This window comes from Cryptotermes secundus, unplaced genomic scaffold (genome assembly GCF_002891405.2).
Source record: "Cryptotermes secundus unplaced genomic scaffold, Csec_1.0 scaffold597, whole genome shotgun sequence".
NCBI classification, from domain to species: Eukaryota; Metazoa; Arthropoda; class Insecta; order Blattodea; family Kalotermitidae; genus Cryptotermes; species Cryptotermes secundus.
Genome location: NW_019743156.1, coordinates 871,162 through 899,001, shown reverse-complemented (window position 1 = coordinate 899,001; position 27,840 = coordinate 871,162). Strand labels below are relative to the sequence as shown.

At 39.1% G+C, this 27,840-nt stretch overlaps 1 protein-coding gene across 1 annotated transcript in view; it reads right to left on the bottom strand.

Annotated features, from left to right (window-relative positions):
• Positions 1 to 27,362, bottom strand: part of LOC111873891 — a 78,372-nt gene extending 51,010 nt beyond the window's left edge. Inside the window, exons 1-2 of the mRNA XM_023868954.2 lie at positions 26,966 to 27,362; positions 4,975 to 5,384 (exon numbers count right to left, since the gene is read on the bottom strand). Coding sequence (XP_023724722.1) covers positions 4,975 to 5,152 — 178 coding nt within the window. The 5' untranslated portion in view covers positions 5,153 to 5,384; positions 26,966 to 27,362. The remainder of the gene's footprint in view (positions 1 to 4,974; positions 5,385 to 26,965) is intronic.
• Between the last annotated feature and the right edge of the window lie 478 nt (positions 27,363 to 27,840).

Below are 27,840 nucleotides of genomic sequence, written 5' to 3'. Positions count from 1 at the left end.
AGGAAATAGCGGCTCCGGTCTAGAAAACCGAAATTAACGATCGTGGAGATTCGTTGCGCTGATCACGCGACACTCTCTATCCGCTAAAGTTGGCACTAACTTCGCCTAAAAGCGGCGGTCGCTCGGTCGGTATAGTTCACTTGCGGACTCAAGGCACGCAGTTTAGTTTTTATTATATAGTTTTTGTTTTGTTTGTGTTCTTTTGTTTGTCCTTTTGCTTCTGATTATATTAACATTGAGCTTTGGGATGCTGAGTTGTTAAAAATCATATTATTGTTAATAGGGAGTGTTTATTGATGCTAAGCTATATTTCCATGACCAGGTCAATTACATTTTCTCTCAATGTGCGAAACTATTGGGTCTAGTTCGTAACATTACCTACAATTTCTCTTCGCTAGACTGTATGTTCAGTTTGTACACTACGTTAGTTAGGTCTAAACTTGAATATGCGTCCGTAGTCTGGAATTCGATTACGTCAACTGATGCCAACAAGCTGGAACGCATCCAGCAGAGGTTTGCGGCCCTTTGTTTTAAACGTTTCTTTCCTAAAGTTCACTACAATTATTCTCTTGCTCTTGAGGAGTTAAAATTACATACTCTATGTACTAGGAGACATCGCCTTGATGCTCTCTTTCTTATTCAAGTTTATTTTGGCTCTAAATTCTGCCCTTCTGCCCTGGAAATTGTTGGTCTCCGAGTTCCTGCTCGGTATATCAGAGATTTTGCATTGTTCAATGTTTGCCCTTTATTTAAGAATTGCCCCTCTGCTAGATGCGCAGCTGCTGCTAATGTTGTCTGCAGGGAGGTTGACGTATTCGGAGCCAGGAATGTTCTACCCAAACAAATTTTAAATACAGTAAACTGTTAGTATTTTATTATTTGCATGTTCAGTAAAGCAAAATGAATTACGTAATTTTCCTCTGAAAATCTATACTATTCAATTCTTAATTAAATATTAATGTTTCATTCCTATATTCGTAATAGCACTTAGTTTAATCATAATGAAATTTTTATTACTGTTATAATTATCACTTATTTGTTTGTTTACTTTTACTTTTATTAATTATTATTTCTTCCAATTACTTAACTGTAATTTGTATTTGACTTTTAATAAGTTTGTATGTAATGTAATTCAGTCATCTACACTGTGCTGAGTCTGTAATTGGCCTTGCGGCTGTTGACTCGGCACATTAATAATAAAGAATTGAATTGAATTGAATTGAATTGAATTATTATTATTGTTTTAATGAAAATATTACTATTAATATATAAAATTCGTTGTTTTGTATTTTTGTAATCGTTTTTTTTGTTATTTCTTCTTACTCGTGTGATTTGCCTTTGGGCTGTTAAAGTTTTACGTGGATGATTAAGAACTGAGTCGAACTGAACTTGATTCTTGATAACAGCATTAATATCAAGTGATTACATGAGTCAAGGCTTCTATTGGAATGGGAGAGTTTAGGTTCTCTCTGCCGTATCTAAGAAAAGCGATATGTTCTGGAATCTGACGTCGTGTAGTCTGCTGAAAACTAAGGAACCTATCGCCTCTATCTTCAGAGTGAGAAATTACTTTACATCCTGCTCGCTACTTGCACATTTGGCTTAACCCTAAATTCTTAGGACAAAGGAGGTACATCCCAGAACATACCACTCTTATTTATTAAAAGTTTATACGTGTTCAGCTGATCAAAATAGTCTCTCCTTTCTGAAATGCAGAAGGTTCATTATTGTGTTCACAAAATCCCACCATTGGACCCTATCCTGAGTCAGTTTAATCCAGTGAACCTCCTCACGCACTAAACCTCTAAGATCCATTACATTTTTAACCTCACATTTACACCTATGTCTTCTATGTGATATATTCCCTTCTGTTATCCCGACAGACATTTTGGATGCGGACAACTTCATGGCAGTATGGACGACTATTGGCTTCTCAGGAATAATTTTGTTCCATGCACTCTGTTCGCTGCTTAGCTAACAGTTAGCTAGACGTTTCGCTTAATGATTTTCATTAGAACTGGCTTCTGAGGCCAGTTTTTCTCTTTGTAAGTGATCAAACAGCGCGAATAAAGTCTGCTAACAAGGACCAGAAACTCAGTCTGTGTAGAAGCTGTGTGATAGAGCACTGACAGTTAAACTGCGACGTCGCAACTTAGAATATCTAAACTACCAAAGCATAACTGAAACACAGCTCCATAGAGTTTGTAGGATTTCAAGTAAGATACGAGTTGGCTAATATAAATACTGCATTCAAGTTTTCAGGTCTTGAAATATTAATGAGCTCTCTCTTTGATGAAATAACATAAAATGTTTGGCAATCCTGTGTTAAGCACACAGAAAAACTTTCAGCAGGATTTCAGCAGCGAACAGCTAAGCTATATCATCATGGACTTAGTTAAAGTACAAGACAGTAACCTTTCTTCATGTAATTCAGGTTCCTGTGACGAAGAAATGTTTGCAATGGGTTTGCCCAAGAATTACACTCATATTGAAGAAAATTTATCAACAAATTTCACTTTTTTATATCGTGGCGTGGCGCCTAAAGGCCGGAATATCTTAGCGGGCGTCGATTGCTAGACAACGGCTTGCTAAAACATATCCCTGGGTTAAATTAAACTCTTGTGTTCTGCAAGCTTCCAGTTTCCAGAGTGGAGATACATGTCGTTGCTTCAGTAGAAGCTTCTACTTGTGATATAAGATGCTCCGTGCTTAAACTAATCATAATATACAATGATTATGCACTATACATATTTATGAGAAAATTTAAATACAGGTCACAAAAATTTAAGCTTAAATTTATTAGAAGCTGCTCAAAAGTAAACCCAATTTCATTCGAGTCGGATTCATTTTTTAAGTGAAACACAGCTACAATTTTGTAAAGTAGTAACAGTGTTGGTCTCTGACATTAAGGGAGGAATATATAGACAGAGGGTATTTGAGAACAGGGTGTTGAGGAGAATATTTGGACCGAAGAGGGATGAAGTGACAGAAGGTTGGAAAAAACTGCATAATGAGGAGCTTCATAACTTGTACTCTTCTCCAAGTATAATTAGAATGATCAAGTCAAGGAGGATGAGGTGGGCAGGTCATGTAGCACGAATAAGGGAAGAATGCGTATAGAATATTGTCGGGAAAGCCAGAAGGAAAGTGACCACTGGGAAGACTAAGTCGTAGGTGGGTGGACAATATTGAAATAGATTTTAGAGAGGTAGGATGGGATGATATGGATTGGATTGCTCTGGCTCAGGATAGGGACCAGTGGAATGTTCTTGTGAACATGGTAAAGAAATTTCTGGTTCCATAAAATGCTGAGAAATTCTTGAGTAGCTGCAGATTTTGCATCTCCTCAAGAAGAGGTGTAAGTAAGTAAATAGCAGTAGTAACTTGTCATATAGACATGAAAGCTTGGAGAACTAAAACGAAAGATAAGCACAATGCACTGACACTAAATAAGATTCTGGAGAATAGTTAAAACTGCATTGGAATATGCCATATTCGGAATGAAGATATTAAGATAGAAGTGAAAATGCAGCAAGTACAAAATAAAACAGAAACCATATAAAAGTAGATAAATTACTTGGATAAAATGACATATTGCTCTATACAGAAATAGATACTACAGTATTAACAAGGGGACAATGAGACTGGGAAATCCACTGGAAAACATGCAACGATTATGAAGCTGAAACAGATTTGATTGCCTATATATACAGAGAGGAAGAATAGGAATTATCGATTATAAATGATATGATCATATACTGATATGTTGGGATTTTGGACTTTATCCATCGTCCTGGTTTTTAAGATAACAAATAAAAACACGACGTTTCGGAAACTGGATCTGTTTCCGTCCTCAGGTGAAGGAAAACACCTATTCAGTTGGGTCCCTTAGAAAGAGCTAGCCTCAATCACTGGACAAACCAATGTCACAAATCATGAAGATTATAAACACCTGAGACCAGGCTAAGTCCATGAGAGCTAATAAGAAAAAATATTCATGACAAATTGTAGCAAACACCTACAAGCGTGGAACCAGGATAGATAGATCTGTAGAAATTTATGCCACGAAACTAAACTCATAACCTTGTTATCTTAAAAACCAGGACGATGGATAAAGTCCAAAATCCCAACATATCAGTGTGTTACACACCATCGTCAGAATCCTATAGTAACTACTTGATATGATCATATGTATGAATTATAAGTTTGGAAGTACGTGGAAGAAAGCAGTAGTCCCAGTATGGGAGCCGAGATAGCGCAGTCGGTATAGTGACTACGCTACGGGCTGGACGACCTACGAGTCGGAGTTCGAGTCTCTGTAGGATGAAGAATTTCTCCACATTGTCCAGACCGGCACCGGGGTCCACTCAACCTCCTATGCAATGGGTACCGGGGGAGCTTTCCCAGGGGGTAAAGCTATAGGGGCGTGAAGCTAGCCAATAACATCCAACTAATGCCGAGGTCAAGAAAATTTGTGTCTATACAGCCATTCCCTCATACGCCTTCACGGCGTAGTACTTAATTAGTTAATCACATTGACAACTTTAATTAATTAAATTTCATTTAATATATAAGTATTTGTCTGGTAAGATTGAGGAGAGTAAAGAAAATCCGTAGTAAGGATAACAGATGTCCCGGTTAAAATTCGAAATGTGCGGCTTTCAAATGCTAGCCCAGAGCGTTATCTCTTGAACATCCTCTTCGGTAAATGAGCTTAAATCATTTTTGTGCTAGACGAGAGAACAAAATAATAAATACTACTCAAAACTGAAAGAAACCTTCCCCTAAATACAACTATCATCCAAATACAACATGCTCATTCCATAAAATAAATATTTTATTATCAATAAACATGAATATTAATTTGGTTGTTCTCGGCCATTTTGAGTTTTCTTATTTAAAAGAATGTCTAAAACAATAGTCATGTGTACTGTTACAAACAGAAGAGCTGAGGGTGCCGTTACTATCACTTACCGAAATCAATTTCTCCGAAGTCAACCATCCCCTCCCCCGAAGCATTGTAGGAACTGTTACCAAAGAAGCCATCATCAGGACTTCCAATGGAAGTACTTGGGATGCCAGAAGTCGAATTGATAAAGATGTCACTTTTATTTGACTCCAGAAGTTTTCTGCCATCCGGGAGGAACATCATGGCTGGTCCAGTCGTTTTTGTTACTGAAACCTTCTGGCAAATTTTATGCACTTCATTGTCCTCCTACTGTCGTAATCTTCCTCGGCGTTCCTCTGCCTCGCCATGATAACCAATTCTGTTTATGTGGTTTTAATATAGAAGTATTAAAAATGAACAACACTTCTGTGTTGTCATTACTGAGCTGTTTCTCTTGGTGTTATTTCAGACTTCTGTTAAACACTGTCAGTTTCGTCTGAAACAGAAATGACGAATACAAACAGATAAAAATTAAAAAATCTCTCAGAGAACAAAGATAAAATTTTATAACTGGCTGTGGATAAATGCTGAAGTTTGCGTTTATTGTCATCAAAGTTTGTTCTACTTTGGCCTGGGAACAAGAGGAGCACGAGGCTGATAACAATGACGATGATAATGACGACAGTGAAACACATAAAGCAAAACGTCACAGGTTCAAGATTTTGTCATCTCTTACTACAATATTGTCTGTGCTCTTCTCACTTCTATGAACCAGATTATCACAGAAACACAATTGTCCAGATCTGTGTTTTTGTTTATTATCTAGTGTTCCGATAATACGGACAGTAATATCTTTACTAAATTAACTTAAAAAAAGAAGTCTTTATAACTCGCATTTATTTATAAGTTTATAAGTTTCATTTATAAGTTCAACTATCATTAGATAATGAACGGGAACCCTTGCTTTATAAGATTTACGGTCTTGTGTGAGGTAACGCCATGCACTGTGCTGGCCATGATCAGAGTGCAGACCCATGATTAGGAACGGAAAATAAGCTCCATTCTTAATTCAAGTCTAGCGAAATGTCGAACAAAAAACGAAGCGCCTAGCTTTTTGGGGGGGCTAAATTGTGACCCTTTCATTACGTCGAGTGGTCGGGTGATGGATGAGTGAGGAATTGGAAAGGATTTGGAAAGAATACATTGTGGCTTGGTAAAGTTACATACCGACATTTGCCAACAGGGCCTGAGGAAAACCATGAAACCCCAGTCAGAATGTCTTGTATCCCGTTTTGAGAACCATAAGGGAAAACACTAGTAGGGAGAATTAATGCCCCCCAAAGGTTTATTCTTACAATGTGAAAATGAACATGGCCAACTATGGAGATATATCTGTCTGTGTGTCTGCCTGTGTCCTAGTAATCGGGGACTGCAAAGTATGACATATTTTCTTATAATTTCATATGGGGCACATTCATCTCACTTTCTTCGAAGCTTCTGATTTTCAGCTACATTGATCCGTAATAACACATGTTTCATATAGGATCATAGACGGGGATTTCCACGTCCCCCCTATGCTCTTTCCCATTCTGTTGAAACTCGAGACGGAAGACTTCCACAACATTTTGCCAGATAATTTTGATTTCCATACATTTTAATCAGGGGACGCAGTAGCGTAGTTGGTAGAGACACTATGCTACAAACCGCAAGGTTATCGGTTCGAGTCTCGATGAGGTCATTGGATTTCTCAATTGACTTAATCCTTCCAGCCGCACTATGGCCCTGGGGTCGACCCAGCCTCTAACAGAAATGAGTACCACGAATCTTCCCGGGGGCAAAGGGCTACCGGCGGGTAAGGCTGCCAACCTCAGTGCCATCTGTGAGCCGAAAAATCTAGAAAATGTTGGAGCCTCGACGTCACACAAACCTGTTGGCCTCCACGGCCTGTTGCAGAGATAGGTTTTACTGCATACATTTTGATATACATAAAATCGATTTTGCATAAACAGTAAATAGATTTCTTACATATACGGTATTAATCCTTTCACATACTTTGCTGAAATTCTACATGAATTTTAAAAAAATTGTATTTAATTCTTTATATTTTTAAATACTAAATATAAAGATTCTCAAAGATAGGCACTGATATTACATTATGGAGTACACCTCTCTCCAGTCTTATTTTATATTAAAGCAGGTAATATATATGCTTGCCGGTCACGGTAGCCGAGCGGTCTAAGGCATGCACTGTCTTCGCTTGCTCGGAAGCCGGGATCGTGGGTTCGAATCCCACTCAGGGCATGGATGTTTGTGTGCGTTTTTCTGTGTTTGTGTACTGGTAGAGGCCTTGCGACGAGCTGATCACCCGTCCAAGGAGTCCTACTGTATGTATAAGATCTAGTGAACCGAAGTGAAACGGAGAGTTTCGTGGAGGTAGGCCTAGGCCCAAATGAGAGCTGTAGCGCCAATAAGAAAAAATATGTACGCTTACGCTTTGCTGTAAGGAATTCGTCTAAGGATACATAGACAACTGGACCCTCTTGCACGAGAGCTCGCGAAACTGTAAGCTTTATTTAATTATATTACTTGAAATCTGAGCAGTGGTACACAATTTTAAGAGAAAGGTATATAAGTTATAATGAAACGTCACTAACAAATTAAACTGAATACCAAGTTCCAAAGAATATTCTTTTAAATTAGCTTGAGGCACAGTACTTTTCTAAAGCTCCAGTTTGTGTTTGCAATTAAAACACAATAGAGTACTTTCATTTCTCTCCAACAGCATCTAATTAGTTCTGTTATTATTTTTTCAGCCGAAGGACCTGCCTGAGAAGATGACTTGTGACAGAATTATGTGCCCATGTGCAGTCAGACATAACTTTGAAACGAAACAGATTAAGACAAAAGGTATGTAAAAGAAATATTTGAGATACATTTTTATAGTAAATTTTTCTATAAGCGTATTATCTGAAGATGTAGTTAATGACCGAATTAATTTATTAATATAGCAAATGCCTTTTACCTGTGATTTATGAGTCCTGTTTAATTCATACCGATACAAACCGAATGGTTATACGTCGGAGGAAATCATACATTCTACTACCATTGTGATAAATCGTAAAAGAGTAGGGCGTTAATGTGATATTTAGGAATTGATACGCTCTCTTGCACCAATTGTTTCAGTTATCCGAAATTTGTATACTGTTGCTTCACATCTCATTCACGTGGTTTTATTATCTGTCCTTAAGTCAGAACATAAAATATAAACGTAAATTACTACACCGACTGCTGCGAGTTCAGATGGCACTCCTTACAAAATTCCAAGTGGAGGAACAAATTTTTTAAAAGAAGATGAAAAAATTATTCATCAGAACGAAATTCCAAAGAAGCTGTTTGAACCTCAGAGAGGTGGAGTTTTATAATTTGTACTCCTCTCATATTTTTATTGCCACTAATTAGAGAAAAATTTGGTATGACATGTAGCATGCATACGAGAAATGAGAAAATTGTAGAGAAGTCTGTTCGGTAAACTTAAAGGAAAAAGGCTATTTGCGAGACGTTGAAGTAGAGTGGCATATAATAATAATAATAATAATAATAATAATAATAATAAATTTAAACCTCCCACTGCATCAACTGATCCCTTAATATTTATCCTCAGCTTTACTAATAAAATTTCGTAGTGTTTTCTTCTTTGCGTGGCTCTTGCTCCAGTCTCTCATTTCATTCACTAACTCAATATTTACAATACGTTTATAATACATACCAATAATATATATGATATTAAAGCGAAAAATATTGTGACATGTAGACCTATTTCTGGGAAAAGAGTTGACAAACACGTTTCCGTGGAGGTACGATTCTTGGAAACAACCATCGCTAGGTGTTAAACGTTTCCTAGGATACGAATGGTCAACAAACATTTCCTTAGATACCGATAAGCTATATAAGTGGCCGTTCAGATCAGAATGAAGCCATACTCATGTGGAGGCGGGGTCGAATACCTCCAACGTGACCCTGAGAGTCATAGGAGGCGACGGAAAAGGAAGTATCAAATCTGAGACAGTAAAATATGGTCGCCAGTCCTAAGGGATTTGAACCCGAGAAAGACTGCGCTAGAAAGGGCCAGCAGCATACACAAAAGACAGACCCGTCCTCTCGTCAGAGAGGGGGCCCCACAAACACAAGACCGTAATTGTAAAATAGTAATAAATATCTGGTCATAAACCCCAGATGGGGCTCGACACCAAGACTTATGGACTGATTGACTGTCAGTCGCAATGTGACTTTGACTTTGGAAGTCAGTCGGAGTTGAAGAAAGGCACCAGGAGAGAACACTAGAAGCCAGACTAGAAGAAAAGAGAGTCGCAATCCAGTCAAAATGGAGCGAGTCTTCGGCAGTGATTTATTATGTTATTTTAACTGATTCCGATTAAGAGAGATTATAAAAGAAGGTGTAAATAAATCAAACCATCCAGTTCAAAAATCACTATTATTAGTCACGCAGCTATAAAGACGTGACAATATTATCAAAATTTTGGGGTGACTATAGACGGGGTTAGGATGTGTGAATGGATTTATTGTCCACTTTATACATGACTCGGAACTACAAGCGATTGCTACGCTATCGCTGATTTGCACTCTCTACAAATAACTACACGTTAGGTCTTCTCTAGCCTTCACTGTCTATATTAGGCGTTGCTTGGTAACAACTCTTAACAATGGAGAATTTTCAGCTTCCGTGTTCACGTCGTTACTGTCTTGCGAATACACCACAACTGAACTCTCAGATGAATAATACCGCAATCTCTTCTCAGCCTCCCTTGCAGAATTCAACTCTCAATTGACTAATTCCCAGTCTGGCGGCCATTTCAAACCCACCTCCTAGGCGTCTCTTCATAGATTGACTTTCAACTGACAGCTCATTGGGTCGCCCCAGTTGTCTTGAAGATAACTCCTCGGCACAGACCACACAGAAAACATTCCCGTTCCCATTGTTGTAGTCCATGTGTTGCAGCTGCCTAACAACGGGTTGCATAACACCTTTCTCAGCAGTAACTCTATTGCTGTAGTAGCATGTTTACAGCGCCGTTGCGTAATAACGGCTGCTGTCTCTTTGTTTGTTTCGAGGTCTTTGCCTAGCAACGGATCTATACGCCACAACATATATGTATATATGCAGTATGACTATGAGAGCTGAAATTGACAGGGAAGTTATTGGTTAGAGATTCTTGATAAACCTAAGGCTTCTGTAAAAGCAGGGTTGTCCTTAAAGCGTAAATTCTTCTGTCATGTGACGCTTATAACACAAATGTATGAATGTATGTACAGATTTACCAACAACCGAAAAATCTGTTACTAACTAGTGATTTGTGGAAATTCAAAACATAAATAATCCACGGGGTAGATTTCTTAAAAATCTATTAGTCGCTGGACCGATGAAGAAATTTATTGGGTTTTGAGGAATTAGACAGTGGAATACCTTCTTCATAGAAACCACTCACTGGGACCTATTCTGTGCCAGATGAATTCAGTCCTCATCCTCATAAATTTTTCTCTAATATTTGTTTTGATATTATCCTCAAATCTCCACCTAGGTCTCCCATGTGACTGAATTACTGGGTTTTTAGACTTTTTGCATCATCCTAGAATTCCGGACGTTGGAAAAAGATTTGTATTAATTCCTATATACAAAGTACGTACATGTAAGTGTGCGTGCGTGAATATACAAGATATATATTTGTATAGGGATATATATATGTGTGTCAATGACTGAAAATGTTGGGCTCAAATCTGCGCCTGTTATTAACAAGTCAATGGTACAATTTCGAGTCATAGCACTTGTAGTCACGTAGCCCTTTCGTATCTTATTACATTTTGTATCGGTCACGTGAAATGGAGGCACGTCATGTGTAAAATTGGCTCCGAAAAACAGCAGAACACAAAACAAAGGAGAAGTGGTTTTGCTTTGATTAATGTCTCTTTACATAGAGCATAAAGCCGCGTTTCCCACTCACTGTTAAAGCACTGTAAGGCTTCTCAAGAGTTTCCTTGTAATTAAAATAAGGGGGACTGCCAAATGTACAAAAGCCACCCTGACTTCAAGTTAATAATGTCTGTCCTGAACAAGAGCACTAAAAGCGTGTACTTGGAAATTCTGATCAAAGAGAGAGACCATATTCAGTACAGTAAAATCAATATAACTCGTACAACGATTAGGTCACAACGGGCAGATAGACGTAACAATTTCTTATGCTAATTCTGCCATGGTAGTCACATTTTATCGTAATGGATGGAATATACAAAATTTCTTCGATCTTCTCTCAAAAGTTTTGGTTGAGCTCTTTAAATACTTGAGGCATGAAGATATATAAGAGGAGTTGTCTGCAATGGAACTACACTTGTCAGTTCAACTGTCATGAGGCATCAACTCAAAGAGCTTCCCTTGTCAGCCTTACGCTCCGGCCGCCTTTTACTCCCAAGAACATTACAAGAATATTCGTCGTACTCATTTCTGTTAGAGGTTGATTCGAACCCAGGGGTGTAGTGCGGCTGGAAAGATTAAGTAAATTAAAAAGAAATCTAATGACTTCAACGGGATTCGAAGCCGCGGCCCTCCGGCGTGTAGCATAGTGCCTCGATCAACTACGCTACCGCGTGTCTCCGCTTAATCACTGATACATATGAAAATCATGTGAAACGTACTCGTATAATAGAGTCTGTATAAAGGACAAAGTGATTTGTATTAAAGCATGTGGGGCATCAAGCAACCAATTTGCTTTAATTTTTAAATTATTTTACTACTATATAAGATTTGAGGTATTCACTGCTGCATGCTGTCTTCTGGGATGCGGTGCCGTGTAGATCTTGTGTAAACCGATGTTTCGGAGGAACGTAATGCCTCCATCTTCAGGGTAGAAAAGAAAAAATCCGCAAGCGAGGAACTAGCGTTAGCAGATGGCTTCAGTCTGCAGTCTTCAGTCACCTGCTTAAGCTTGTTCCTCGCTCGCCTATTTTTCCTATACTACCCTGAAGATGGAGGCATTACGTTCCTCCGAAACATCGGTTTACACAAGATCTACATGATGTCTCATCCCAGAAAACTGCATTCTTTATTTTACTACTTTTTTCTTCGTCCAATGAAAGCATCCATTCGTATTGTTTGAATTACGCCCTCTCTCACTTCTCTTCAGCGTCGACAAATCCATTTTACGAACTGAAGTCTATCTCATTTGACTTTAAGTAACCCACGTAAACGATATAATTTCGTTAAATACCCTAAGAACTAGTTCTTTTGTAAGAATACAGAGCGTAATGAGACTATATAGTACAATTTGGTAAGTACATAGAAGTACACAAAGGGATGTTGGGGGTACACCAACCTCCATGTTGAGGGCACACAGTCTTCTGCTGAACAAACACAGCAAGATAGGCATTATAGCAGTAGCATAGATGTCTACTCCGAGTTTAATAGCGGGTATTAGAGCACCCCACATCACAAAACCCAACAAATTGCATCCAGTGAGCACCAAGAAGCTGACTATTCGTTAGAGAGAAAAGCAACGCACACAGAAGAGAGGCACAGTTGTTTAGTCTCTTCACAAAACGAGTTTCATGCTGATTCAGAGCCTGATGTCTTGAGCATTTGCAGTCATTTTTCTCAAACGTGTTCCAGAACATATAAATAGAATAAACAAAACTATAATTTTGCCTGCAGGATGTATTTATTGACGACTTACGTAACGTTACTTTCAAAGACTTATGTAAAGTCTAAAGGTAGGAGATCGGTGGATAAACAGTTTGAGAGTAGAGAGAAGTGACATGACGTAATGTGAGAAAACTGTCCCAGAACTGGCCTTAAGGGACTGAGGAATATTATAAAAATCCTAAGTAAGGATAGTAGTTAGTTAGTTAGTTATTAGAGAGGGTGGGTTTCCCCATGCACTTAGACCTGTAGTGGTCCACTGTGCTTCCCTCTATGATTTCTACCAGCCTCTATATCCTACCGGTATTGGTGCTTACCATCAGTCCCACCCAGCCAGCGAGACCGGCTCTCTACTGGCTGAGAAGTATCTATAATGCTTCCCCCATCTACCGGAGGTATTAGTGACTGCTGTTGGGCGACAAACGTCCGCAGTTTTGCTCAGTGACCTCCTTTGGAGGTATGAGGTTCTTTTACGTGCCGGGACCCACGGCTTAAAGTCCCTCCCGGAGGACTTGTTCCCTGAATTTTTCCGCCCTTAAAAATTCGACGACCTCCGGCGGGTATTTGAACCCGCGTACTACGAGTCATGAGGTGGGAACGTTACCTCTAGACTACGGAGGCCGCTGAGGATAGTAGTTCTCCGGGCCGTGACTTGAGCCAAGAGCAGCCGAGTATGAGGCAGGAATTCTTGCCATTAAACCGTGATATCTGGTACTCTCCCTTTTCAAAGGACACAAATTTGAGCACGAGATTTCAGAGAAAGATATAGACATAAATTGGTGAAAAAATATCAACATTCTTAACCATTTGATGGTGGAAGTCACTCAAATTATTTTAAGACAACAATTTCTGGGAAAAACTAATCGCAGTCACTGCAATTTTAGTACCTAATACAACAAACAGAAAGAGAACTTTGTATGTATGCATAATGAAGTCAATAAAACAATAACATTTTGAAGGCTACATTGTTGCTATTACTGATGGGATTGATTTATGTGGTAGACACTTAGAATGACCTGACATGGCATGATATAGATACCAAGTTTCATGAACATTGGTTTAGATATTCAGGTAATATTAAGGTGATAGCTTTTGCAGTCTGAGAGGTTATGGTGTTGATAATACTAATGAGGGGAGTTCCTTAAGTACACCGTTGAGATGGTTCCAGATGGCAAGAAGTGCATACCATGACTCATGACGTTCTGTTCAGGCTTTCGACTGCTATTAACGAGATTACCTCAACAGTTTGAAAGGCTATTGTGTTGGTATTACTGATGAGAGGGATTTATGGTGTATGCCACTGAGATGGTCTCAGGTGACATAGTATACACATACCAAGTTTCATGAAGATTGGTACAGGCGTTCAAGCAGTATTAAGGTTATATCTCACAAATCTGAGAGGCTTAATGTTGGTATTACTGATGGGAGTGATTTATAACTTAAGCCAATTCGATATGCTTTTATACAGCATAATATCCTTACCAACTTTCATAAAGATTTGTACAGGCGTTCAAGAAATGTTTTCCTTCAGAAAATTGAGTGGCTCTAATCTTGGTGTTACTAATGGAAAGGAATTGAGATGGGCTCAGGTGGCATGATATACAAACCAAGTTTCATGAAGATTGGTAAAGGTGTTGAAGGAATATTAAGCTTTTACCTCAGCAGTTTGGAAGGCTGTAGCGTACGCGGTAGCGTAGTTGGTTGAGGCACTATGCTAAAAGCCGGAAGGTCGTGGGTTCGAGTCCCGATAAGGCGGATTTTTTCAGTGTACCCAATCCTTCCAGCCGCATTATGGCCCTGGGGTCGACTCGGACTCTTAACAGAAATGAATACCAGGAATCTCCCTGGGGGGGGGGGGGAGTAAAGGGCGGCCGGTGTGTAAGACTGACAACTGCTCAGCCATCTGTGAGCTGATTGGCTAGATAATGTGGGACCCTCAATGCCTCAAAACCCTATGGGCCTTCACGGCCTGTTACAGGAATAGCTTTTCTTCTTTTTATCTTTTGCCACTGAGCTTTAGAGAATAAGCAAGCAGACAATGAATTGATGAACTGAAATCAGTCTTCAGGGGAAGGCCCAGTGAAGAATGCAATGAACTTTGGGTTTTAAAACAATGAATTTCTTGACCAGCTGAAAAGCCGTAAACTCTTAGAAGGGGAACTTGCACCACGAAGTTAGCTCAAGTTTTGCTTGCAGAATGTTGCCTGCGTCTGGCCACTTCGCTCACGTGATTCCGGTGACTAAACTCAACAGCATCCCTTAGCAGAAGATCGATCTCCTGTGACGCAGATAGCCGTGGGGGCTGGCGGTCAACCAAGGGAATTATAAACAAGATTGTTATCGGTTAATTCTCCAACATGATTGTGTAACCAGGACAGATTGTCCGAAAAGAGTAGAGACAAAATTTTCATTGAAACAGTTAGATCCGACAATAACTCTGCTGAATGTAATCCAGATATACTCTGTTCAGACCTCTGCTGGGTTCTGACCTCCTTGAATTAAATGTGCTCCCATTATTCTTAGACTTTCCAAACGAATTTCGCATCAATAGCTCGATAGAACCCTCCAGCTTTCCCTGTCCAGTCTTTTCCAAATCATGAATACAAAAAAATCCCCTTCACTTGTCACTAAATAATTTCAGGACTTAGATGGTTTTTTTACACCGTGCAGACTCGTATGTAGTTAGTTTCCGAAGGAATCTACTTCCTTCATGTTCTACCCTTAAGATGGAAGCAGAAGGTTCCTCGGAACGATAGATGACTGACTGGAAGACTATACTGCGTAACAACCCACAATGAAACCATTGAAATTTTCATCGTCATGAAAAAAAAAAAAAAGGAATTTCTTAAATTTCGGTATCTGATAACACGATTTTCACCGAGCATTGAAGCTGAAGCGGTAGCACGTCTGACTTGTTCTGGGAGGTACTCGCTTCGAATCTAGGTTAGGACAGTGTCTATTTTTACCGAGGTTTCTGTGGCCTTTCTCGGTCCTTAGAGATGATTCTGGGATAGTACATTGAAACTACATGACGATCGCTTTCTTGCAAATAATTTCAAATTCATTATTTATTAATCGTCGTAGTATTTGAAACCATTTAGTCTACGTTGCTGACAGCATCCTAAACGTAAACCATAAATAATTAAATAAGTCGATTCTTATCTTGCCTGTTGTTTTAAGAAAGACAAAATTACTCCTTCTCTGATATTTCCACAGCAACTGATTTTACTCATACTTTATATTTATAATTAGTTTTGTGACTTTGAAATATGACGAAGGAAGTTCAGTTTCACTTGTCACAGCTAATCATGAAACCAACCAACTAACCAACTAACCAACTAACCAACCAACTTTTCATGTATTTCTTTTAATATTATACCTAAAGGTCCTGCTCTTTTGAATCACAAACACTTTTTATAAAGGTCACGAACATCCGCCACTGTACATTACTCACTCACTCGTGGAGCAGAGCCCCTCTTAAGTAGCCGCTAATTGTGCTACTCAATAACTTCTCAGCATTTTATGGAACCCGAAGGTTCATTACCGTGTTCACAAGCGCCCTCCACTCTTCCCTATCCTGAGCCACATCAATCCAACGCATATCATTCCATTCTATCTCTCTAAGATCCATTTTAATATTGTCCACCCACCTACGTCTTGGGCTTCCCAGTGGTCTCTTTCCTTCTGGCTTTCCCACCAACATTCTATATACATTCCTCGTCTCCCCCATTTTTGCTACATGCCCTGCCCATCTCATCCTCCTTGACTTGATCACTCTAATTATAATTGGAGAAGAGTACAAGTTATGAAGCTCCTCATTGTGCAGTTTTATCCAACCTCCTGTCACTTCATCCCTCTTCGGTCCAAATATACTTCTCAGGATCCTGATCTCAAACACCCTCAGTCTATGTTCCTCCCTTAATGTCAGAGACCTTGTTAGGTGGGTCCTTTGTCACCACGGCATGGCACGTCCTGAGGTTGCTATTGGAGGAGACGCCCTCCAGGTATGGAGGGAAGCTGAGAATATATTGACTAAACAGTCGCGGACAGCTGACAAGGGGTGGTCCTCCAGCTTGGGGGATTGGCGTGGGGCTAACAATTCCTCACCTAAAAATAAGTTTGTTATGAAAGTGTTAAAAAATTAAAGTTTATTTATAAGATATGTATAATACAAAAAGAAAACTTTCACTACATTTAAGTATAGCTGTGACACTTGGTCTTCGCTTATTGAGAGTGTCTGAGAACAAAGGGTTGAGCAGAATATTTGAACATAGGACAGACAAAGTAATAGAAGGCTGGGGACACTTGCACAATAAGGAGATTCATAATTTGTGCTCTTCCACAGATATTATTATTATTATTATTATTATTATTATTACAGTCTTCTGCAACATGAGGCCATGTTGTCTGTAAAACATGCATCAGATATGAGGCTTCGTATCCCAGAATACTCACCGCTGTAAGAACCTAAAATCTCACACTTTTAGGTGATAGAGTCAAGGGGAATGCCATGGGATGGAAATGTAACATGCATGTTAGACTTATCCATAAATCATAGAATAATGGAATGTAGATCAGTTGCTAGGCAACGACCGCGAAATAAGCAACTATACAACAGCAGTTTCTAAGTAACGGCTCCGCCAACAGACACGAAATCAACAATTCTTAGATACAAATTTTACTACAAAAGAGAATTTAGGTTCCTACGCCGTACGTGCCTAGATGCTATAAGCAGGAGAAGCTAGTGTATAAATTTAATTGAGAGAGAGTCTGCAAGCAGTCACTCAGTTGATTAGTGAGTTAGTGAGATAGTTAGCTGACCACTGTGGTTCAGTTGTTATAAGCTGTTGCTGTGAGAAGCTGGTACCTGAGATCGTGGGCAGTTCGGGAAGCCAGAGGAAGGGGAAAGTCCGCCATTGAAAGCCGCTCTCAAGCAACGGCTAATGAAGACTGTAACAGACTTAGAAGATTTAGTGTATCCTACAGTGAGTATTGAAGTGTGTATTAGTGAGAGCGGAGTCCTTACTTGCAATCACAAGTTGTAAGCGTTTAATATCCAATTACCAATCCAAACCCCGTCTATAGTCACACTTGTACATGTGAAAATAACATTAAAATATATACAATAGGAAACATAAGATACTGTCACGTTGCCGGGGATCCGTGACTAATAATAACGGGTTATGGATGGGTGATTGGATTTATTGACACTTTTATTACAATTACAGCCAATTATAACAGCTCAGAATCAATGGCTGCTTAAGGCTCGATCCTATCCTTACTGGACTACGAGTGTCTCCTCCTCTGCTCTAACTGATTTGTTCTGATTTACGAGTCTGTCACTTATTCAGCTTCCGTTGTTCGCTAGTTAGCACTCCACAGCTGAACACTGAACATCTCACGACTGAATTACGAATCATTGAACTCTCCTACGAACTTCCCTTTATAACTCAGGTCGAACCGAAGAGAGATGATTATCTCCAGCAATTCGTGTATTGCTCTTTCATCTGTTGCCACTGAACGTGTTTACCGAACCATTGCCCAGCATTGGACTCTCCCAGCTTTCAGGCGTCATGTCACAGTATCATGTATACTGGATTTATTTGGCACATGCCAGTAGTGTTGTGAACACTAAAATGAAAATTGGTTCAATGGAAGGAAGAGAATTTCGTGACTGGGTGAGCGACTACTAGATTCTCGAAAGGTACTTTAGTGCGTGGAGTCGGTTAGTTATAGTCTACCTATCTGCACTCAGCAGGGGGCAACGCAAAGCATGCAGATATCATATGAATCGCTATTTCTCAGATATTTCAGTATTTAAGGCTATAAAGGAGCAAGTTTTGTGGCTGCGTTGTCTGCAGACGCAGCCACAAACTCATTCCTGAAAACGTTTCGTCTTGACTGACTTCTTTTACCGCCCATTCAGTTTAATGTCCTGTGTTTTCAGCTCATGCCGATATTCGGTATGTAGGGCTGCAGCTCTTTGTTTGTCCGCCATGAACCAGTGGGCAATAACTTTGAATTCTATATATTCAACCTTTATCTTGTTTGTAAGAACTTTTTTATACTTTCTAAAGTTTGTTTTTATTTCTCGTATTTGGTTCCTAATATCGCGAACACCCCTCTCCATTTTAATTTGTAAACCTGTAGGCGGATATTGGTGTTTCAAAGCAACATGCTGCCTCTATCTTCAGGATCAAACTGTGCAGGATGTCGAAATGGTTTGGTGATGTAGAGAGGTTATAATAAAGATGGCCACCGACACACAAAAGGGAGTAAGGAAATCGGGCCCCATCTGGGCCAAAAATAAAGTTGTGTATAAAAATGAACATTTTAAGGGCACACTGTGTTTCTGTAGTGGGTGGCAAATGAAGCTGCAAAGAAGGGCCATTTCAGGGACAAATATTTTTTTAGAGGCTAATTAAAATTTTGAAGAAAAAAGAATGGTCGTTCTAAGGGCACTCGTAGATTTCCTTACTAGAGAGAAAATTGAATTTGGAGAATTTGTAAGAGACGACTTTTCTCAATGCCTCTACATATGGATGTGAGCCCAACAAGTAGTAAAATCCTCCAGAATCTGAGCTTAGTTTGCTTACTTTTCGTTCTTGAAGATGAAGTCAGTACTTCCTTCAATAAACTTCTACCAGACTAAACAGCATAACATCCTACAAGGTAATATCCTTCATAGTCCTTTGTGATTTCCCATCCGCACTGGGTATTCATTGATTGCAAAGTTCAATTTTGCTGCTGACAGATATACAAGTATGTATAGTAACGCATAAGGATGCAGTCATTTATGTCTTATATTTCATTCAGATATTGACATATATGAGAAATATTTATATGAAAGATAGGGATCTTAATAGGCTCTAAGAACTAAGTACTGGCATGGGGATGGGGGCATTCTCCGGTCCCCCAAAGCTCTTAGATTGCGAGACATCTCATTCTTTATGAATAAATCACCCCAGAAGTAAAGAAAAAAATTATGAAATCCCAATAGGCCTACATAGTTTTCTCTTTTCCTTTTCTTCTCTGGTGGGCCGCGCCAGAGCTCAGGCGGCGAGTCTCCACCTTCCAACCACGGCGACCCGGTTTCGATCCCAAATTAGCTTTTTGTTTTTTTTTTATATAAAATGGAACCGGTGCAAGTTTCCTCCCAATGCTTCTGGTTACTCATCAACGCTCATTCTACCAACTGCTCCATATTCACTACCAATACTATCACGGACTCTATATAGTCTTGATACTGAGAGAGTCATTAAATAACTCAATCTCGTATCTTGCAAGCACGGATAATCCCCAGCACAGCACGCGGTCTAAGGCTGTGTCAACATAAGCGAGCCGAGCTTCAAGCCGAACCCTGTTGCCAGCATTAAACACGTCCACAGTTGGCGAACATAACTGCGAGACGCATGGAAAGTTATAACTTGTGCTCGCGACTAAGCTCGGCTCGAAGCTTGGCTCGAACCTCGACTCGCTAATGTGGACACAGCATTAGAGCACGGGTAGATTACGCTTGCGTACAGGAGAGATGAGAAAGGCACATAAATTTTTGTCAAAAAAACTGAAAGAAGAGACCACTTTGGAAAACTAGATAAAAAATAATTGAGAACGGTACGAAGAGGAACTGAATAAAATGAAATGTGAAGGCGTGGCCTGAATTAAAGGGATTCAAGTAGGACGACGAATTGGTGAGCTGTTCTGAAGACGACGACATATTTCTGGGTTTCATAAAGCGAGTAATTTCTTGAGTAGCTGTGAAACTGTTAGCTTCTGAGAGATTGTGACCTGACAGCTGAATGCCGAATTAATGGAAAGAAAAATAGGCAGCCTTTGCTATGCAACGGAGCGGTAAACACATTTCCTTGACGAGTAAACACGCAAGAACAAATTAATTATGGAAAAGATGTTTTCTATGCGGTCAGTATGTTGTTATATAAGGAGAACCAATTGAACCCCGCCTCCCTTGAGGCACAACCATTAACAAATATCATGTCAGTTCAGGCTGTTAATGTAAACAGTTCTTCTCTGAAATACATACTCATAGTAGTCGCAACGCTATTTCAGCAAGACAGAGCTCAATAAGTCCGAATCAGAAGAAGACAGAATAACGGGTGTCACGAAATCTGTATTGAAATGGATGCTAGAAATGCCAGAGTTCATAAGTGCCTCAAAGTCGTAACATTCAACGCGAATGGCATTGCGAGGTATAGCTACTCGCATGAGGTCAGTAAGCAGTTGCAAAACTGCACATGAATGTGCCCTGCGCTGAGAGACATATTTTAAAGCTCATAAAAGGATTTATCCCAAATTATCACATTTATCAGATCGACTTCTTCCCGGGAAGAAGAGCGGAATTGCCGTTGCAGTAAGAAAGACATTCCCCACAAACATGTAGAATTTTATTCCCTTGTTTCAGTATGAGCCACTGGGGTCTGCATACCGATTGGTAATAGTGAAATATTACTTGAATCTCTTTATAAATCTCAAGGTCGGGCGTGGAGTGATGCGGACATATTGAACTCTTAAGTTTCAGTCATAGGTCCATCCTGGCAAGTGATCTGAATGCTAAACATCCGATTTGGAAAAATGCAGTTTCACTTACGTCAGGCGAGAAACTTCTGAATTTATTTGACTTAATGGATTCGAAATTTTAAAACACAGTGCCTCACTTCTGAATCTTCTGCGGAAAATGATGACGTACTCGACATTGTAGTCCATTAGAATGTCGGACTGGTCGCTTCTGATATCCTGGGCTGATCACCTACCAATAGTATTGCACATCCTGGATAACGTTAGATATAGGAACCTTTTCAAACTGGGAACGGTTTGCAAATTTCCTCTCATTTAATATCACTTAGAATATAAATTAGCTCGAAAGTGGGGCGCGACTTTACAGCTACTGTAGCTTCTGCGTATAGACTGTCGAAACTTTTCCAGAAAGCAAGATTCTGAAAGGAATAAGACTGATTTCTATATCATGTTCCCACGTTGAACCCGATTTCCATAAGGGATACTACCAAAATTAGTGTACCATATTTCATCTTAAGAAACCAACAAGTTGATAACTACATTATTCAGCATTTTGTGAGATAAGAAACTAAGCAATACTATCTGGAAAGGCTTTATTTTGTCAGTTCTTTTCTTATTTTAATCATGAATGATAGCGGGAACAATAAATTAATAATTACAAAATTCTGTTCCCATTTTCTTTTTGCCTGATTTACACCAGTATATATATATATATATATCGGATAATGGACCTTGTCAGATGTAAATTTACAATATCGTGTCGTTTTCACGGTTATAAATGTTAGTTATAAAAATGTAGAACTCATATTTCTGGGTATGTTATAATCTCGACCTATAAAAGCAATCACATGTCTCATGATTCATTAATTATCACCATTAGACTGAAATGTATATACAGATATTCCTCGATTTAACCGAAAATTTATTTTCCAAGAATGGTTGCTTAATTCTAGAATTTTGTTACTATTTTAGTTTCACTGTCCTTAATTTTTATTCAGGAAATGTTGAATTTAATATTTAAAAACTAACTATAATATGATTCACTTAAATATTTTTTCCTTGGCACTACAGCCCCAGTGGGCCTAGGCCTACCTCCATGAACTTGTTCCTTCACTTCGGCTTTTCTAGATCTTACACATTCGGTAGGACTCCTTGGGCGCGTGATCAGCTCGTCGCAAGACCTCTGCCTGTACACAAACACAGAAAAACGCACACGCACAAACTAAACATCCATGCCCTGAGTGGGATTCGAACCCACGATCCCGGTTTCCAAACGAGCGAGAATAGTACATGATTTAGACCGCTCGGCTACCGTGACTGGCACTTAAATATTTACAAATCCTAATTTCCTTCTTTCAGAAAACTACTTTCAATAAATTTTCAGTCTGCACTAAAAATATAAACGCAAAAATCAGTACCAACCACCGTATATTTTTCTTATATACGGCTGACTTTATTTTCTTTAAATTCCACTCGAAATCGATTGTCCTTCAGAAGTTTGTATCTGGTGGCTGAATATAGACTCTACAACATGCATGTGCTACGTAATAATATGGTTCCCTGATGCGCGTAATTTTGTTTTCTGAAGACATTACTTATGAGTTGCCGTGCAGAGAAAGCCGAAGCTACAAGTTTCTACATAGTCTGAGAGATAACCGTAATAAAATCATATGCGTAACTAATGCGTTTTTATAACAGACAACATGGAGTCCAGCATCTCGCTTGAGGTATATCTATATATTTTGTGCTCAAAATATGATATTTGTGTCCTTGGTCTTAGACAATAAAAGTAAAGCGCCTTTGAAAGTATAATCCACTAAAATATTGTGGCATATCTGCTGGAAGCCAGAATTGCGAAGCCAGCATATAGCTCCGTTACTAGGGCACGACTCTGTAAAAACGCCCATTGCTAGGCAATGGCTCAGTAGCGATCAAGTAGTTAGCCCAAGAGACACAAAAGCAACAATAGAGGACGGTGTTTTCTAAGCGATCCACGTCGATAGCTTCGTCATGCAACAATAGAACTGTTGGGAGATGTGTCTTCTATGGAGTCCGTGCGGAGGCCGTATAACGGGGACCAGCCGCCAGTAGCCGAGAGAGGTTACCCGTGTGGAAGCGGGGTCGAATGCCTTCACCGTGACCCTACGAGTCGTAGGAGGCGACGAAAAGGGAAGTCTCAAATCTGAGACAGTAAAATATGATTGCGAGTCTGAAGGGACTCGGACCCGAGAAAAACTGCGTTGGCAAGTGCCAGTAGTATATAAAAAAGACAGGACGGAAAGTCGAGGGTTCAAGTCCCGATGAGGTGGTTATTTTCAATTGGCTTAATCCTTCCAGCCGCACTATGGCCCTGAGTTCGACTCATCTTCTAACAGAAATGAGTACCAGATATCTTCCTGTGAGGTAAGGGGAGTGTGACACTCAAGGCTGACAGACTTACTGCCATCTGTGAGCCGATTATCTAGAGAAAATGTGGGAACTTCGACGTCTCACAATCCTATGAACTTCCATAGCCTATTACAGAGCTAGCTTTACCTTTTTTTTAAACTTTTTTATTCCAGGTCAGCAGTTCCTACAAAACTGAGGCTTTAATTCCTGAAATAAGAAAGTCATCATCGCCGTGTAGAAGTGGTTTATAGGGGGCAAATTTCTTGTAGCTTTGACAAGATACTCAGTTCCAAAATATCGAATTTAATGCTTTAAGTGACATTCTTGATGTACTGTGTTACCTATTCATTCGTTCATTAGTCAAATGGAACTAAGAGTCGCAGTAGAAAGGTTAGAATTTCTGCCTCGTTTTGAGGCATTCCTATGTTTGGTCTCGTCTCGAAGACATTCTCCTCACTGATGTTTACAGTGAATTCTTTCAGTACCGTTAATAAAACGTTGAGATAGCATCTTAAGGCATGCTCATGCATGACGCTCCCGTTCATATCCTGCCAAATTCATCAACAAGTCCTTCTCCCACTTGACGTCATGTTCTATATCACAATTATGTAGTCCATAAAAACGTCTTTAAACACATTAATACACACTAATGAAATAGGTTTTTCTCTCCAGCCAGTTGCATTTCACAACCGGCGAAGTTTGCGAGTTTGGTATCACGATTAGATTGTTCAATGAGTCAAGTCTGTGACGTCACATCCACCATGTGAGTTAGCGGAGGCCAATATTTTTTTTTTCCGTAGGATATTTGATGACGATTTTAATATCAAGAATACATATCGTCGGATGGCAGGATAATATATGAATAAAAACAAAGTATAAGGGATTTATAAGGAAGTGAATATGTAATCACAGAATTTAACTGAGAAAAACCATGAAAACTCTCAGTCAGGATAACAGGCGACCCTTCCGAGATTCTGAGTACGTCCTGAAAACAAGTCCAGACCGTTACCTCTGGACCACCTTGTTCAATAGAAGGTTATTATATAGGTCATAAGAAGAAGCTGTTACCGTTTGTATTCTAATCATGACTTGTGCCATTTTTATGTGAGGAAAAAACATTCTAAATTTTTCTGACAATGTCGCATATCACTCGGGATTACTGGGTTCTTTGGACTTTGTCCATCGTCTGGTATTCTAAAGAACACAATTTTTCGGAACCTGGATCCATTTCCGTCCTCAGGTGGGGGGGGGGCAGAAGAGATTTGCTTTGTTGGGACCCTTAGAAAGTCCTCGTCAAAAGATTGTTGTTAGTTCATAGATTTACTGGGTTTTTGAACCTTTTCCATCGTCCTGTATTCTAGAAAATAGAAAACACTGTGTTTCGGAAACCGGATCTATTTCTGTCCTTAGGTTAGGGAGGAAGAGACTTACTCAGTTAGGGCCCTCACAGAGAGCCGATCTGAATCACGGAAATAGATCCGGATTCCGAAACATCCTGTTTTCTATTTTGTAGAATACCGGACGAGGTAAAAGTCCAAAACCAAGTAATTCTGTGTCATACACGATGGTCAGAACCCATTAGAATCTAATTGACGTTGGTTGCTTTTAATCAGACGAAGGCAACAGACCTGGTTTCCGAAAACGTCGTGCCCTTTGTAATCTTTACAACACCGGACGATGAGCAGAATCCAAAAACTATCAATCTTGAGAGTTACAGTGGACACGGACTACTATCTTGGGTTAGGGCACCGAGTTAGGATCCAGTGGCTGAAGCGAATCTTGTAATAATCTGTAAGTATACTGACAATCAGCTAGGTGGAACACAGGCAAATGGTGAGTCACCCTGTATATGACATGTGACTCGGACAACGGCGAATGTCCGACACAATACTAGTCTAATGAACCGACTGTCAACAGAAACATTGTTTTTATTTGATCGCAATGCTGCTACCAGAAGATTGGCCTTTCTAGGATTATTTTAGCTTGGCTATGTTCACACAGACTGCAGCTCTAGGCCATGAATATCTCTTTTCTTTTCATACGCAAGAATGCTAACAGTCGAAATGTACAGAAGAAATTCGCCTCGAAATAACGCATAAAAAAACAAAGCAGAAGTCATAATTGTATATGGAAATATTTAATTTTAATAACACTATTTATAAGCTAATTAAAAGTGGTCATTAAATCTAATCTCATAATACGCTTTTTATTTTTCATAAATATATTTTAAATCATTATTATCAGTGGACGTACAGAATGTTGAGGGGAATATTCGGACCGAAGGGAGAGGAAGTGACAAGAGGTTTGAGAAAACTACATAATGAGGAGCTTCATAATTTGTACTCTTCTCCAAGTATAATTAGAATTATCAAGTCAAGAAGGATGAGATGGGAAGGGCATGTAGTACGAAAGGGAGGAAGTGGAATGCATATAGGATATTGGTGGGAAAAGCAGAAGGAAAGAGACCACTGAAAGACCAAGACGTAGGCGGGTGAACAATATTAAAATGGGTCTTAGAGAGATAGAATTCGATGGTATGGATTGGATTGATATGGCTCAGGATAGGGACCAGTGGAGGGCTCTTGTGAACACAGTAATAAAACTTAGGGTTCTATAGGATGATGGGAATTTCTTGAGGAGTTGCACAATTGGCGGCTTCTCAAGAAGGGCTCAGCTCCATGAGTGAGATTATCAGTGGACGTAGTTCTACAAGAAAGGGAAGTAGACATTAACAAGATACAGAGAAGATGGATATCGATTCCTGTTTAAGATTATAAACAGTCTGCATAACAAATGACATACAAGAACAAAATGACGGTCGAAAGGAGCGTGACTATATCATAATTCATTCCTTTCGATTTCAAATGAATTTGTATTATACATATTATCTTCTGTATGAATCTATCCTAATTGGTAACAGATACAAAGCCCTATATTGCGCCAGCTTTTCTCGTCTTTTGTTAAAATGATGAAAATAAATTTCACATTTTCATAACAAATATACTGTACGTCACTTACAAATTTTTCAACATCCAAATTTGATGAAAGTGATACAGTTAGACGTAAACTTCATAAAATTTAGGGGCTGTCAACTGCTAATACGGATGAACAAATCTAGCTTCTCGAAATTTATAATACATCACCCAATAATAAATTTCATCAAAATCCATTCGCTGTTTTGTTCGTAGGCCTAAAAGATCCGACTGAATGATCAGACACGAGCTCCCATCGTACATTTATTTTGAACAATTTTTACAAAACAACACATACTAATCGTATTATTGATACAGGCAGGGAGAGTTCTTAATTATCATTCTGTACTTAAATTGCTTTGCAATAGATTCTACTGTAATGATGGTCCCTTCATTTTAGTTTTCAATATATTCGTCAAAATATGAAATTACAGCCTGTGTTAACGGAGAAATTAACAATTAACTTACTTATTTACTTACCAGAATTCAGATCAACAAATTTCTCGCTAGAAATCTCTTCTTCCCTTATCCGACATTCTTGACATAAAACGGCTTCAGAACACACAACGAGGGTAGTAAATACACATCTGTGACGTCTTTATATAAACTAGATTAAGATACTTTCAAAACAAGTTCACTCAGGCAAATGATAATGTTGGGGGAAACTAGTCTGAAGGCTCAACAATTGCAACTTGTCGCACTTGTAAGAGAATAGAATTGTTACCCCCGATTTTGTTTACGTAAAATTCCGGCGGATAGACGCAGTGGGTCGGTCACACCTCCTTTCAGATGCTGGGGTCCATATCCTAGGCAGTGAGCCAGCAGTAGCGAGGGTTCAGGCACCAGACACATCGATTCAGTACTCTCCTCTGGCTGGTGCACGAGAGCTCCCAACCGACTCGGAACGGACCTGCTTTTTTCGGCTCGCATCGGTACGGCTTGCCTGCTTCTGTTACAACAGTGAACTTCATATGTTGCTTAACCCTATACTTAACTAATGGTCCCTATTCTTAAGTTTACATATAACTTGTTTCTTACAGGTAACGTTTTATATAGAAAACCTAATATTAGAAGTTATCCTTTATGAAATAATTTCCTGTCAATGAATAAGAAATAAACTTTTCAAATGGAATTTTATTTGACTGAGTCATTTTTAGGATTTTTATGAATTTATTAAAAATATTATTTTAATTTTGATTCTTAATTTATAGATGGCTCTGGTAAGGAGATATATTTGCAAATAGCACCATAACAATGAATATATATATTCATGTTTCGTCACTAAAATGTACGATAAAATCACAACATAAAGAAAGTCAGCAAATTCTTAGAAATTTTCAAATATTTTGACAAGA